Raw genomic sequence first — 15,544 nt, 5'->3', positions numbered from 1 at the left:
TGTGTTTTGTAACGAGTGCATTAAATTAGTACACAAAGGAGATGATGGTGATGTTTCAAAGTCTTTGCTCGCTGTGCACTGTGGAGGCAACCAAAAGACATGAACAAAAGCTCCAAAAACACCCAAATAAAGTGGGTCTGAAATTGACACCCTTGGTAAAGATGAACAAAAAGTATTTTAAAAATACTGAGCTATATTGAATGCTAAATTTATTTGAGAAATTGTTATTTTATACTAATAAAGATTTCTCAGAGAAAATCGAGCTCTTTGGTCACGCACACCTATGGTAGGTTTGGTGTTGAAATGAAAATGCATGAGCAGAAAACAACCCCATACTTACTGTAAAATATGGTGGTGGATCTTTGTTATGGAGCTATTTTGCTTCCACTGTTCCTAGGGCCCTTGTTAAGGTCAACGGCATCATGAACTTTACCCAGAACCAGGATATTTTAGCCAAAAACCTTGTTGCCTCTGCCAGGAGGCGGAAACTTGGCCGCTAGTTGATCTTCCAGCAAGACATCCCCAAACACACCTAAACATTTCCAAAGACATGCTTAATTGGCCACAACATCAACCTTCTGCAATGCCAATCTCTGTCTCCTGACCTGAAAACCATTGAAATCCTGTGGTTTAAATTGACACGGTCAGTCCATGAGGGCAGATGAAGGATTTCAAGTATCTGGAAGGATTCTGAAAGGGGGATTGGTCTAAGATCCTTCCCAATGTGTTCTCCAATCCCATAAAACATTTTAGAAAAAGTCTGTGTTATACTGGTAAGGTGAACAGCATTTTAAAAAGGGGTGTCAAATAATTTGAGAAATAAATATATTACTTGTTAAATTTAGTTCTCTGAGCAATTGTATTAGTATAAAATATATATATTTTAAACGGAGCATACAATATACATTGAGTGTACTAAACATTAGGCACATCTTCCTAATATTGAGTTGCACACATGTTTGCCCTCACAACAACATACAAATTTGTCGGGGCATAGACTACAAGCTGTCAAAGGCATTCCAGGGATGCTGGCCCATGTTCACTTCAATGCTTCCCACAGTTTTGTCAATTTGGCTGGATGTCCTTTGGGTGGTGAACCATTCGTAATACACACGGGAAACTGTTGAGTGTGAAAAACCTAGCAGCGTTACAGTTCTTGACTCAAACCACTGCATCTGGCACCTACTACCGTACCCGGTTCAAAGGCACTTACATATTTTGTCTTGCCCATTCACCATCTGAATGGTACACATACACAATCCATGTCTCAATTGTCTTAAGGCTTAAAAATCCATCTTTAACCTGTCTCCTCCCCTTCATCTATACCAGTGTTCACCAACTGGTCGATCTCCAAGGGAATCCCAGTTGATCACCAAACATTTCTGTAAAAACAACAAGCCCTAGTGCTGGGAAGGCAAAGTGTTCCCATTTTTAAACCATTTCATGAGTCTGAAGGTAGCACTCTGCCTACCCGGTAGGCCCGGAGAGCAAATCAAGTGCACCTATTGACCTAGTGCTAGCCAATCAGATAGCTCAGATCAGTGTCTGCACAGTTTCCTCCAGCCAAAGACTGTAAAAAAAATATTTTTTAAAAGCATTGAACGCACAGCAAAGTTGCTACTGTGAGATTTTCAAAACTTTTAAAACCATGACTAGAGAGAGACTCAACATTTACAGCAAAGAGCTTCTGTTTTTATGAGTAAGTTCCTGTTTATGTTGTTATTCAGCACTGTCAACACTTTTATACGCCATAGAATGGGCCTTCTCCTTACTTCCACTCAAGATACAACCAGCACTGCAGCTGCAATGAATGACTATAGCAAAGTGCTCTGATAAGCTTACGCTGTTATTATTAGGGAATGGGGGCCTTTTTTAATATCAAGGAATATTTCACTTTCTCTGGTCATAGGAGTAACAGCGTGAGGCAGAAATGATGCAGTGCGAGTTTCGCCATCAGCTGAAAGACTGTCCTCTTCTCTCGGAGAGAGAGAGAGCGGCGGGACGGTGAGTCGAGGGAGAGGCAGCCTCGCTGCTGCTCCCTCCCTCCCCTCAGACTGGCCATCAGATGTAGAACATCAGTCCAGTAAAAAATGTAAAAAGCTAAATATGCTCAGTCAACTGTGCCTCACAAGTAATCAACAAAGTATCTATTACCAGTGTGATCAAATACAGTAACACACCTTTTAAAAATATTATTTCAAAATGGTCTAAGAACAACATTGGCAGGGAATAGCCAGTCATGCTGTATTGGGCTTATAGTCTACTGCGCATACTTCATTACTACAGAACTGTTGGTTAATTGGTTAATGTTGCATAGGCTTACGTTTTTTAAGTAATGTTAAAAAGAAATCTGAGCGGTAGATCTCGACTTGCAATTTGACTCAGAAAAGGATCTTGACTCAGAAAAGGTTGGTGAACACTGATTTTTAAGTAGATGTAACCGGTGACATAAATACGGGATCATAGCTTTCACATGTATTCACCTGGTCAGTGTATGTCATGGAAAGAGCAGGTGTTCCTATTGTTTTGTACATTCAGTGTAGCTCAGTATTTGAATTATTGAATACAGTCATTTTTGCTTTTTCAACGGTGTTAATCATTTCAGATCCCACCAGACGCCCTTTTAGAAACAAACACCTTCTCAGTACAGCGATGTAGGTCTTTAGATGTTGTACACGTGAAATTGTGTCATTCCAAACTTAATCCGCAACGTTATGTTCCATTTTTGAGCGACTCTAGAGGTTTCTTCTACCAGCTGTGCTGCACAGGCTACACAGAGAAGCAGCACAGCTGTTAGAGGGGAAAGTTGCTCGAGTTGCATAAAATTGAAGTTCGGAATGACACAATTTCATGTGTACAACATCTAAAGACCTACATCGCTACACTGAGAGAGTGTCTGTTTCTAAGCTGACATATTTGGGTGTTTTGGAGCTTTTGCTCATGTCTTTTGGTCACAGCGCAGTGCACAGCGAGGAAGCCTTTTGCGGCTGGGATAGGGTTCTCAAAAACAAGTGAAATCACAAAGTGTCTGCACCCTTCTATAACATGCCATGTACATCATTTTTAGATTTCCTGCAGAAATAGTAAACCACTCCTTTAACTACATTGCATGCCCATTGTGGTGTAATTTAAGAGTCTTCCCTGGAAATAAATCCTCCTTTTGGGGGCACACTGCATCCCACTACCTTGTCCTCCTGCCCTACCTCTCCCTGTGCTTCAACCATAAACTGTTGTCTCCACATTTCATAATGGATAGGCTTTTCATTACTTCGAACATGACTTCCAGTCTGACGTAACGTATTGCTACCCCTCATCTGTTCCCCCGAGCGTGTTTATTGGCCAAAGAGAGCTCTCACAGCCACTATTTGTATAGTGAATCGGTGTGAAGGCCTCTTGTCCATGCTCCAGCGACGTGGGTTGTACGACTCGGCCTGTTTTGGGTGGTCCTTTCTGCCCAAGCGAGCTGCTTCCTCCGCTCTCTGCCCAGCTGACCACCCGACTCTGATGGATGCTGTGTTTTCGCCCGTCACTCATGCAGAAAGGCCCTGTCTACCCCCCTTTTCCCAACCCCAGCCCTCACCCATCCCTCTTCTCCGGCGAGGTCGTCTGTCCCAGGCCAGCTGCTGGTGAGCAGGAAACGGGAAAAACCAGCGCTCTCATCTCCATAGCGTGCGCCAGGCTCTGTCCGGCGTTCCAGCTCCGTCATGGGTTTAGCTCGTAGAGACTCAACAGCAGACAGAGTAGATGGAGCCCCCCATTCCCAGCTGGTCTTCGGATGGACGGCTCCCCCATCCTACACCCACCCCAATACTTCAGATTGCACTGCGGCCCCCTTGTAGTTTTTATTTTTAAATAATCCAACTGAATTTCCCTTTTTTCGTACGAATAGACATGCATTCTATTCAGACTGCACCCCCCCCCTCCCCCAGGGTTATCCTAATTGCAGCCTCATCGGTTTTTGGGATTCCAGGTTCATTGTTATAAGGCATCTAATGAGGGGCTGTGTGTTGTCCCAATGAAAGGTATGTCTACTTGTACGGGGCAAACTTTGCGCTACCTCACCCCCATCGACATTGCTTGCCTTGTCAGCTGTATAAAGGACTATAATGGTTTCCTTCCTGACATGATAGGGTTGAGGGTCAGTGTAATAGAGACGTTGCTCTCTTGTAATCACGGCAGAAAATGGAGGGTTAAAAAATGTAAATATTGAGCTTCCCCCGTCCCCTGGTGTGACAGGTCTGAAATTACAGTGGGCTGTGGATTCATTCTTAAACGGTGACGTTTATCAAACACCCTGATCAGGTATGATGTTATTACCCTAACTTTTAGGGAAATGGGAACTTCAAAACTTCTCTAGACATGTTTTTTTTTTCCTTCTTCGTGAATCAGTTTTGCTATTTTTATTGCCAATGCTTTTTCAGAACATGGCTGAACTGCTGTAAATCAAAGGGCTTTTGGAGCAGTTAAGGCGCTTGTGTTTTGCCATATCCCGCCACACAAAGTGCACCATAGAAGAATTTGCTGTATATTTATGGGGACGACCTTCCCCATGACCTTGCAGAACACTTGTATATTATTGTAGGATACTTCTCGGAGGCCGTCATTTTATTTAGACAGACTCGGCCCTCGTAGCAGCTGCGTTTTCATAAGATTGTTTTCGTACCCTCTCCCTTTTCTTACCCCATCAAATTAGCCTTGATGAAGGTTTGCAATGTATAAATAAACGTGGCACACAAATGGATGGCTGTTGAGTGAGAGTCACGGAGGAGAAATGCCAGAATACTCTACAGAATCGTCAGGAAAATAAATAGACCTCTCCCCACCAGGCCTGTGTCTTCGTAAACATTCACCTTTTTTTTGTGGAAACGTAAGGAAAAGACCCGGCTGAATTCCATCAGCCATATTGCCCTTGTAAGTGCAGCATTTTGAAATTCCTGTGCAATGGGAAAAGGTTTCTGAGAAATACCTTTTCTGAACCTCGGAGATTGGACTCCAATGCAGACCATGTCGTTGCAGGTGTTATTTTTCTCAAGTGGCTTTGATCACGTCAAACGATTCCAGCCACATAACCTTAACTTATCAGCTTCAACCTTTGTGACATAGCCTCCATAGTTTAATCAAGCCCTTTTCTCTGTCCGCAGTCTTTTCTAGGGGGAGGTGAGGTTCCCCTTTGTACTCCTGGGTCCAGGGCAGGGAGCTCAGTTGTGGCCCATTAGGGGGCTACACACTGACCCTAGCATCCTGTAACCCCCCCCTTGCCCTTAACCTCACTCATCACCTCACTGACTCCCAGCTATTTTTATGATCTTGCTGGACATTTGGACGATGTCTTTTTTACCCGAAAAATAGGAAACCCCTGAACAACACTGGACTTATCGTCATGGTAGAATACCTAGCTTTTTGTCCCCCACCGCTGATACCCTCTCTGGGGACACATTTCAAGACCCTTGGAGGTGGTTGGGTCTCATACAGTGGTGTTGTGCTTTATTTTAGGTACCTGAGCTCAATTTTCTCAAGGAAAGTTGGTACCGACATGTAGCCTATTGTATAATAACATTTTTTTTAAATATATAGTACCAGTCAAAAGTTTGGACACACCTACTCATTCAAGGGTTTTTCTTTATTTTTTACAATTTTCTACATTGTATAATATAATAGTTAAAACATCAAAACTATGAAATAACATATGGAATCATGTAGTAACCAAAACAATGTTAAATCAAAATAATATTTTAGATTCTTCAAAGTAGCCATCCTTTGCTCTGATGACAGCTTTGCACAATCTTGGCATTCTCTCAACCAGATTCACCTGGAATGTTTTTGCAACAGTCTTGGAGTTCCCACATATGCTGAGCACTTGTTGGATGCTTTCCTTCACTCTGCGGTCCAACTCCTCCCAAACCATCTCAATTGGGTTGAGGTCAGGTGATTAAGGAGGCAAGGTCATCTGATGCAGCACTCCATCACTCTCCTTCTTGGTCAAATAGTCCTTACGCAGCCTGGAGGTGTGTTGGGTCATTGTCCTGTTAAAAAACAAATGATAGTCACTGAGTGCAAACCAGATGAGATAGCGTATTGCTGCAGAATGCTGTGGTAGCCATGCTGGTTAAGTTAGCCTTGAATTCTAAATGAATCGCAGACTATGTCACCAGCAAAGCACCATCACACCACCTCCGCCATGCTTCACAGTGGGTACTACACCTGCGGAGATCATCCGTTCACCTACACTGCGTCTCACGAAGACACAGTGGTTGGAACCAAAAATATCAAATTTGGACTCATCAGATCACAGGATAGGTTTCCACCAGTTTAATGTCCATTGCTCGTGTTTCTTGGCCAAAGCAAGTCTCTTCTTCTTATTGGTGTTCTTTTAGTAGTGGTTTATTTGCAGCAATTTGACCATGAAGGCCTGATTCATTCAGTCTTCTCTGAACAGTTGATGTTGAGATGTGTCTGGTACTTGAACTCTGACGCATTTATTTGGGCTGTAATTTCTGAGGCTCGTAACTCTAATGAACTTATCCTCTGCAGCAGAGGTAACTCTGGGTCTTCCTTTCCTTTGGCGGTCCTCATGAGAGCCAGTTTCATCATAGCGCTTGATGGTTGTTGTGACTGCACTTGAAGAAACTTTTTAAAGATCTTGAAAAACCCTTGAATGAGTAGGCGTGTCAAATGTGGATGGTTCTTTTTTTTATATATAGAAGTGGGGATGAAGGAAATAAGACAAGACAAGGAAATGCTGTTGAGACTACTGAGACCATGGTAGAAATCTGAGGAAACACACGTTTACCTGACCACTGTCACTGGAAATGTTAATTTGTCATATAACCTAAGTATGTCATGCCGCTCGTTGTTACACTGTTGTTGTGTGCGGTTTATACATTTGTCGCCTGATAATTGAGGTTGATGAAGTGGCTTATTACATCATTATGAAAGCTGATACGCCGCTCTGAAACTGTCCAGCAGTGGCTAAATTAATGTTTCTTTAATTAATGACGCCCAAGAGGTTGGTCTCTAACAGGTTTCACGCATGCAACCCATTCTTCTTGTCAAAAGCTTTACTTTGAAGACTGTTATTCTCCCACCCCCTCTCACCAGCTCCTTATTACCACTTCATAAATCATGTGCTTTGCATGCATTTCTCATTAACCAAATTAGGCATGAGAGGGTTTGGATGAATTCCACATTGTAGCTTAGCAGCCTGCACTGCAGCCAGGCCTGCAGGTCTGTGAGAAGTTTTGATCTGAAGCCCCGGCATGAGACGAGAGGCCCATCAAACCCGGTTTCCACAAGACGTAACAGTAAAACATTCTGGCACTTGCAAAGTTTCAGGTTTGGATTGATATACTCAGCAACACATTGTTTACAACATGAAACCCGAGGTGACTGAGTAGTTACTTTGCAAGATTGCAATGCATGACATATCCCTGACAACCCCTTACCTGTATGGATTGACTAGGGGTTCCTAGGAAAGAAACGATAGAAAGGGAATTGATGCGCAGCGGTCCAAGGTTTCTGCTGGGAGCCACCTGTTCCCAGGAAGGATCGCCGGCCCGGATCTCCACGGCCAACAGGGCTGGATGAGCTAATAGGAAAACCCCCCCCCCCAAAATAAATATTGTTCTTGGGTCGGGGTGAAAAATAGAAAAAGGAGTGCGCTGAGCCCAACTAGAGGCCCCTACAAAGGGCTGATTTATGCTCTCCTGGACAGAGTACACCACGCAGAACAGGGACTAGTTTTTCTTTTTGTTCTGTTTTCCTGAATTTCCGAGGGGGTCAGGCTGTGCAAGAGGACAGTAAACAGAGCGTAGGCCGGCTGGGCTTCCGCGGTGCTGCACCACAGCCGGCGGGCCGAATGAGCCGTGGCGTGTTTGTGTAGCCGCCGTGTTCACGGGGCCGAGGGGAAAGCCACCCACATTGCGGACGACCATTAGACATTTCAATCCTTGCACACTTTGCAAAACACAGAGGGAGGGGGGAGACTAGGCGGCCTGTCAGGCATTTTTGCTGGTTTCCTAGAGCAAAGGCAGCAGAGTTGAAGTTTGAAGTGTTTTTTTGTATAGTTAAGTTCTATGTAGTTTAGTGTGTTTTTAAGCTGTAATTATTGAGTTAGCGTGTAATAGCGCTCAACATTTAAGTTTTGCTAACCTACCCGGCCTAACACCCAGTCTACATGACAGTTGGTCTGTTTTGAAGGGGAAGTTGTTGGGGAGTTTACACTGTCATGTAGCGGGAGTAGGATTTCTATGGCCCCGTAAAAGCAGGTGTTTCCATCTGGAGGCCAGAATGACACAAATTGGCCCAAGAGTTAAACTTGAAAGGGCGATAAGTGCAGTAGTTGTTACTGAATACTGTAGTAAAATAACTTCACTGCCACAGCCTGTTACTAAAATAAACAAGGGTTTAAGTCCACAGGAGTGTGGGTGGGTGCCGTCTAGTGTGTGTGTGTGTGTGTGTGTGTGTGTGTGCGCGTCTGCGTCTGCAGTCCCACACACACACACACATCGACCTGCAGACCCAGCTGAGTAAACATCCCTGGCCTTCACTGTGCCAAGGGGAGCCCCTTCACTCTCCTCTCCTCCCCTCCCAACTTGAAGCTGTGGGGTGTCTGGGGCATAGCAGAGCAGGACCCCCCAACCACATGCTATACAGAGGAGGCCTTCAGCTAGTCCCCCCACATTAGCCAGCACAATTCAGCCACGCGTTTGATCCTTATATACACAGCCTAGGTTTGTATAATTCCTGCCTAGCATTTTTTTGCCTTGAAATCCTAAACCACTAAATGCAGCCTTGCGTCTGGCTCCGTTCATTTGATACTTTTTGCTGGCCAGGGTAGAATACCTTAAGGTTTATGTGATTCGGTCGAAGTAGCCTCTCTGGCAGAGAGGAGTGTGTGTACGCGTGCAGGTGTGCGGCAGAGAGATAGAGAATTCATTATGGACATCCAAAACATATGAAGAGTTGCTTCGCAGACCATAATGTTATCCCTATGAATTGCCCTTCCTGGGACAATAAAGACTTGCTTAACTTGGTCTCCGAAATTCTGGGAAACATCAAGCAGTAGCAGGGTTTTCTCTCTTTCCATGGCCACCCTACGTACCTCAAAGTCCAAGATCATCACCATCATCAATCTCCATCCCTCCAGCCATCCTTCCCCTCTCTCACAGATGTGAATTTTCCAGAATTATTCAACAATTCCTGCTTATCGAAGACATCTCCATTCACATATAATTGAAACTGACCTATCCCTAGCCTAAATCCAGATTATCCCAATTACAGGAATGATTTTATATTTAACTCATTTGTGGTCGTAGCTGGATTTATGCAATTGTCATGTAAACACCTTACCCTGCTTATCTTAATTCGCATGAGGTCAAATTTAAAACACCTGGTTTTCTGTGCATTCTTTCACATTTGTAGGAAATGTAAACACATGAATCGGCGATCCAGCGGTGTATTTGATCTGCGCATGTGCGCACCGGTAGCGCAAGCCTCTCTCTTTAGCGCGAGTGAAGTGAGTTCGGAAACAACTGAATGTATGCGTCTTAGAAATCTACTGAACAAAAATATAAATGCAACATGCAACAATTTCAAAGATTTGACTGAGTTACAGTTCATCTGAGGAAATCAGTCAATCGAAATACATTCATTAGGACCTAATCTATGGATTTCACATGACTGGGAGTACAGCTACAACAGTGGTAGGCCTGATCAACGACGAAACATCCTATAGGGAGGAGGTCAGAGACCTGGGCAGGTGGTGCCAGAATAACAACCTATCCCTCAACGTAACCAAGACAAAGGAGATGATTGTGGACTACAGGAAAAGGAGGACCGAGCACGCCCCCATTCTCATCAACGAGGCTGTAGTGGAGCAGGTTGAGAGCTTCAAGTTCCTTGGTGTCCACATCAACAACAAACTAGAATGGCACGACAAAGCCTATTCCCCTTCAGGAAACTAAAAAGATTTGGCATGGGTCCTGAGATCCTCAAAAGGTTCTACAGCTGCAACATCGAGATCATCCTGACCGGTTGCATCACTGCCTGGTACGGCAATTGCTCGGCCTCCGACCGCAAGGCACTACAGAGGGTAGTGCGTACGGCCCAGTAAAGCTGCCTGCCATCCAAGACCTCTACACCAGGCAGTGTCAGACGAAGGCCCTAAAAATTGTCAAAGACCCCAGCCACCCCAGTCAGACTGTTCTCTCTACTACCGCATGGCAAGCGGTACCGCTTGTCTCAGACAAAAAGGGTTCTCAACAGTTTTTACCCCCAAGCCCAAAGACTCCTTACTATTTGCATTGTGTGCCCCCCTCCCAACCTCTCTTTTACACTGCTGCTACTCTCTGTTTATCATATATGAACAGTCACTTTAACTATACATTCATGTACATACTACCTCAATTGGCCCGACCAACCAGTGCTCCTGCACATTGGCTATCTGCATTGTGTCCCACCACCCGCCAACCCCTCTTTTTATGCTACTGCTACTCTCTGTTCATCATATATGCATAGTCACTTTAACCATATCTACATGTACATATTACCTCAATAAGCCTGACTAACCGGTGTCTGTATATAGCCTTGCTACTGTTCAAATGTCTTTTTACTGTTTTATTTCTTTACTTACACACACATACCTCTTTTTTTCCCGCACTATTGGTTAGAGCCTGTAAGTAAGCATTTCACTGTAAGGTCTACTACACCTGTTGTATTTGGCGCACGTGATAAATAAACTTTAATTTGATTGGATATGTTGGTCACAGATACCTTTAAAAAAAATTGGCCTCACAAGTGGGCTCAGGATCTCGTCACGGTATTTTTGTGCATTCAAATTGCCATCGACAAAATGCAATTGTATTTGTTGTCCGTAGCTTATGACTGTCCATACCATAACCCCACCTCAACCATGGGGCACTCGTTCACATCAGTAAACCACTCGCCCACGCTGACGCCATACACATGGTCTGCGGTTGCAAAGCCGGTTGTTAGTACTACCAAATTCTCTAAAACGACATTGGAGAGGACTTGTGGTAGAAAAATTAACATTCAATTCTTTGGCAACAGCGCTGGTGGACATTCCTGCAGTCAGCATGCTAATTGCACACTCCCTTATAACTTGAGACATCTGTGGCATTGTATTGTGTGACAAAACTGCACATTTTTAGAGTGGCCTTTTATTGTCCCCAGCACAAGGTGCACCTGAGTAATGATCATTCTGTTTAATCAGCTTCTTGACGTGCCACACCTGTCAGGCGGATTGATTATCTTGGTAAAGGAGAAATGCTCACTAACAGGGATGTAAACAAATGTGGTATTTTATTTCAGTTTATTTGCATTTATCAGAGTGCTATGAGGTAGCCTTATTTCAGATGTGTCCATGTAAACAGGATTATTGGGGAAATCGTTATTCTTCCAAAGCATGTAACCTTCTGAATCAAATTATTCTATTAAATTATCCACAATAATCACATTTATTGTGTGCATGTAACCGTACTCTATGTTGTAGTAAAAATCTCTCTTGGCTTCTCTCCTCCATCACTCAATCCATCCCTCCTTCTCTCAATCCATCTCCCCTATCTATCCATCCATCCTTCCCTGCATCCCTTTCTCCAGACACAAAGCCTGGTGTCGGAGGCGGCCAGGAAGAAGGAGAGGGAGCTGGTGTCCAGGGAGATCGAACGGCTGCGCTCGTCCATCCAGACGGTGTGCCGCAGCGCCCTGCCACTGGGCAAGATCATGGACTACATCCAGGAGGACATGGACGCCATGCAGAACGAGCTGCACACCTGGAGGAGGGAGAACAAGGAGCATGCGCAGGCCCTGCTGCAGGAACAGAGGTTAGAGGGCAACACACACTTTACACACTAAAGCCTGGAGGGAGAACAAGGAAAACACACAGGCCCTGCTGCAGCAACAGATGTACCCATTCATACACACACACAGGACTGATATTACATTTTGTGGTGTGTGTCATTTCCAGAGTGACGGACAACGCCGTGGAGCCTCTGAAGGCCGAGCTAGCCGAGCTGGAGCAGCTGATCAAGGAGCAGCAGGACAAGATCTGCGCTGTCAAGTCCAACGTCCTGAAGAACGAGGATAAGATCCAGAAGATGGTGACCAGCATCAACTTCTCCTCGCGAACATGAGGGGGAGCCAAGGTCCAAATAAAGGGGTTCGCTCCCTTAAAAAAATAAGTGTTTGGGTGAGCCTGGGTTCTTACTTAGTCTGGTAACATCCGAAATGATAGAGGCCTCAACTGCACTTTCATTCCTTGTCATCAATGTTCCCTCTAAACTTGCGCGTGTGCGTGGGCCCGCACTTCCTCCAGGACTGCAGTGCAGAAGAAATGCCATGCTGCGCAGAGACGCAAGAGATTGAACTTCACTGAGTTCACCCCATTAGTTTGCACTATATAGATCAATGTTTTTTCTGTGATCAAATCAACATTAAATCAGCCCCTTTTCAATGCAACAAACCAAAACAAATCTAACTTTGCAAGATTGAGTCTGTGATTTTGCTGTAGGCAGAGCCAGAGCGCAACGGAGTAGAATTCTATTGGCAGGGGTAGCCCACTAGCGGTCTTTCAATCACCCATGAGTTAATGCCTTTTCAGTTCAGATCAGAGTGCAGAGCGTGTGCACATTTGTTGATATTCTTTGCTAGTTAGTGAGTTGTTAGCCCAGTTATAGATAAGTATAGGTCAGCCATGGGTTGTTACTGCTTCCTACAAGAGCACAAAACATGTAGGATATATTTCAAGCTGTCTTTGAAAAGCCAGTCAGGTGAAAAGCTTACATCTTAATTAAAGGGGCGGTATTGTATTTTGAGACGTGCTTGAATATGCAAATAAGCCAATATGCAGAGCGGTAGCCTACATTGTCTAATTCTCTCTATGGTAATAATAATTAGTTGTATTTTATAAAGTGTTTCTTGCATCATGCAACACAATACAATGCCATTTACAATCATCTATTTGGCCCATGGCGTTAGAGACCAAGTAAAAAATTATAAATTAATATCAAGTCTTTTATAATGTTTATTTAATTTTTTAAATATAAGTCTCATGCAATGTAGGCCTGCATTGAACACCACATATAGGATACTGTAGTAGGCTATATCATTGAAATCAAAAGCTATTTCCATGTGAAAATGTTATGGGATTTGCTCCATTGGTTTTGCTGGTAGACCTACATTATTTTCAAATTCCACAATAGCCATTGGCTACTGTCAAACCTCAGAGTTCATTGTAAACGTGCACCGGAAGTTGCACAAAATTCTCACAATGTTCAAGTTTCCGCTCACAAAACCAAAAATTTGCTCAGTGCCCCCAAACAATGGAGGGAACGTTGGTTGTCATGTCATGATGAGAAAAAACGCCCCGCTTTTATCACCCCCTCTCTTTTCATGGTGCCTTTGTGGAACGCACACACACACACACACACACACACACACACACACTAACTGACTGGTTATGGAGAGGGTTTTGTATTCAACCCCCTAGGGAGAGAGATACACTTGTGTTAATTTGTTAGTGCTCCATCCACTTTATGGTGATTGACATACCTTTACATGTTTCATTAGTTTTTCATTTTTTGACATTACATACTGTATGCATAGAATAAGGCTTGACTTGAATCTGTATATACAGTACCAGTCAACTTTGGACACCTACTCATTCAAGGGTTTTTTTTTGTACTATATTCTACGTTGTAGAATAGTAGTGAAGACATCAAAAATATGAAATAGCACATATGGAATCGTGTAGTAACCAGAAAAGTGTTTGCCGTGATGATAGTTTTGCACACTTTTGGCATTCTCTCACCCAGCTTCATGACGTAGTCACCTGGGATCCATTTAAATTAACAGGTGTGCCTTGTTTAAAAGTTACTTTGTGGAATTTCTTTCCTTGATGCTTTTGAGCCAATCAGTTGTGTTGTGACATGGTAGGGGTGGTATACAGAAGATAGCCCTATTTGGTAAAATAACAAGTCCATATTATGGCAAGAACAGCTCAAATAAGCAAAGAGAAACGATAGTCCATCATTACATTAAGACATGAAGGTCAGTCAATCTGGAAAATTTCAAGATCTTTAAAAGTTTCTTTAAGTGCAGTCTCAAAAACCATCAAGCGCTATGATGAAACTTGCTCTCATGAGGACCACCACAGGAAAGCAAGACACAGAGTTACCTCTGCTGCAGAGGATAAGTTCATTAGAGTTACCAGCCTCAGAAATTACAGCTCAAATAAATGCGTCAGAGTTCAAGTACCAGACACATCTCAACATGAACTGTTCAGAGAAGACTGCGTGAATCAGGCCTTCTAATTTGACAGCCGTGTCTTTGTGAGACGCAGAGTAGGTAAACGGAAGATCTCCGCATGTGTGGTTCCCACCGTGATCCATGGAGGAGGAGGTGTGATAGTGCTTTGCTGGTGACACTGTCTGATTTATTTATAATTGAAGGCACACTTAACCAGCATGGCAACCACAGCATTCTGCAGCGATATCCCATCTGGTTTGCGCTTAGTGGGACTATCATTTGTTATTCAACAGGATGAATGACCCAACACAACTCCAGGCTGTGTAAGGACTATTTGACCAAGAAGGAGAGTGATGGGAGTGCTGCATCAGATGACCTCGCCTCCTTAATCACCTGACCTCGACCAAATTGAGATGGTTTGGGAGGAGTTGGTCCGCAGAGTGAAGGAAACAAGCTCAGCATATGTGGGAACTCCTTCAAGACTGTTGGAAAAACATTCCAGGTGAAGCGAGTTGAGCTAGTTGAGAGAATGCAAAGAGTGTACAAAGCTGTCATCAAGGCAAAGGATGGCTACTTTGAAGAATCTCAAATATAAAATATATTTAGATTTGTTTGAACTTTTTTTTGGTTACTACAGGATTCCATATGTTATTTCATAGTTTTGATGTCTTCACTATTCTACAGTGTAGAAAAATAAAGAAAAACCCTTGAATGAGTAGGTGTCCAAACTTTTGACTGGTACTGTATATATAAAAAATCCACATCCAACCATATACATTTTATACGCACGTGTCATTTTTAAATATGTCTGTCAATTAACAATTCTGCTGTTCTTCAAAGCCTATAAAAAGCAATAGATCTGAGTGAGGTGTGTTTTAACAGCTAGACAGTCGCGAGTAGGAGAAGACATGGCAGGAGGAACAAGACATGTATCTCCTGGCAACCACTAGCCGTCGGCAAGACAGCATGCTGAATTTATTTTTTATTTTTTACAACGAGCACGTGTGCGCCTATGTTGAAAAATGTAGACACACACAAAGAAATTTAGGAGCACAATGAAAAATATTTGAGATATTAAAGCTAGAATCCTTAATTTTTCTAGGCGTACTGGTGCTCCTAAATACAAATTCCAGGTTGCACAGCAAAACATTTTGGCTGACATTAGTCATGTTTTTAGAATGACGATTTAAAATTCTGTAGATAATGTTCCCAAATTGCATGTGGAAACATATTGCGCTGTTTGTGATTTGGGAGTTCAAAACTTGATCGTTCTTTCATCTGA

The 15,544-nt window shown here is 43.4% G+C and overlaps 1 protein-coding gene across 2 annotated transcripts in view; it reads left to right on the top strand.

The window, feature by feature from the left end:
* Positions 1 to 15,297, top strand: part of traf3ip1 (TNF receptor-associated factor 3 interacting protein 1) — a 42,620-nt gene extending 27,323 nt beyond the window's left edge. For both annotated transcript variants that reach the window (XM_035773168.2, XM_035773167.2), the window contains exons 15-16: positions 11,617 to 11,840; positions 11,984 to 15,297. In XM_035773168.2, coding sequence (XP_035629061.1) covers positions 11,617 to 11,840; positions 11,984 to 12,149 — 390 coding nt within the window. In that variant the 3' untranslated portion in view covers positions 12,150 to 15,297. The remainder of the gene's footprint in view (positions 1 to 11,616; positions 11,841 to 11,983) is intronic.
* The last annotated feature ends 247 nt before the right edge of the window (positions 15,298 to 15,544 follow it).

The sequence above is a fragment of the Oncorhynchus keta genome, chromosome 7 (assembly GCF_023373465.1).
Source record: "Oncorhynchus keta strain PuntledgeMale-10-30-2019 chromosome 7, Oket_V2, whole genome shotgun sequence".
Taxonomy (NCBI): Eukaryota; Metazoa; Chordata; class Actinopteri; order Salmoniformes; family Salmonidae; genus Oncorhynchus; species Oncorhynchus keta.
This window is presented reverse-complemented; position numbering and strand designations above follow the sequence as displayed.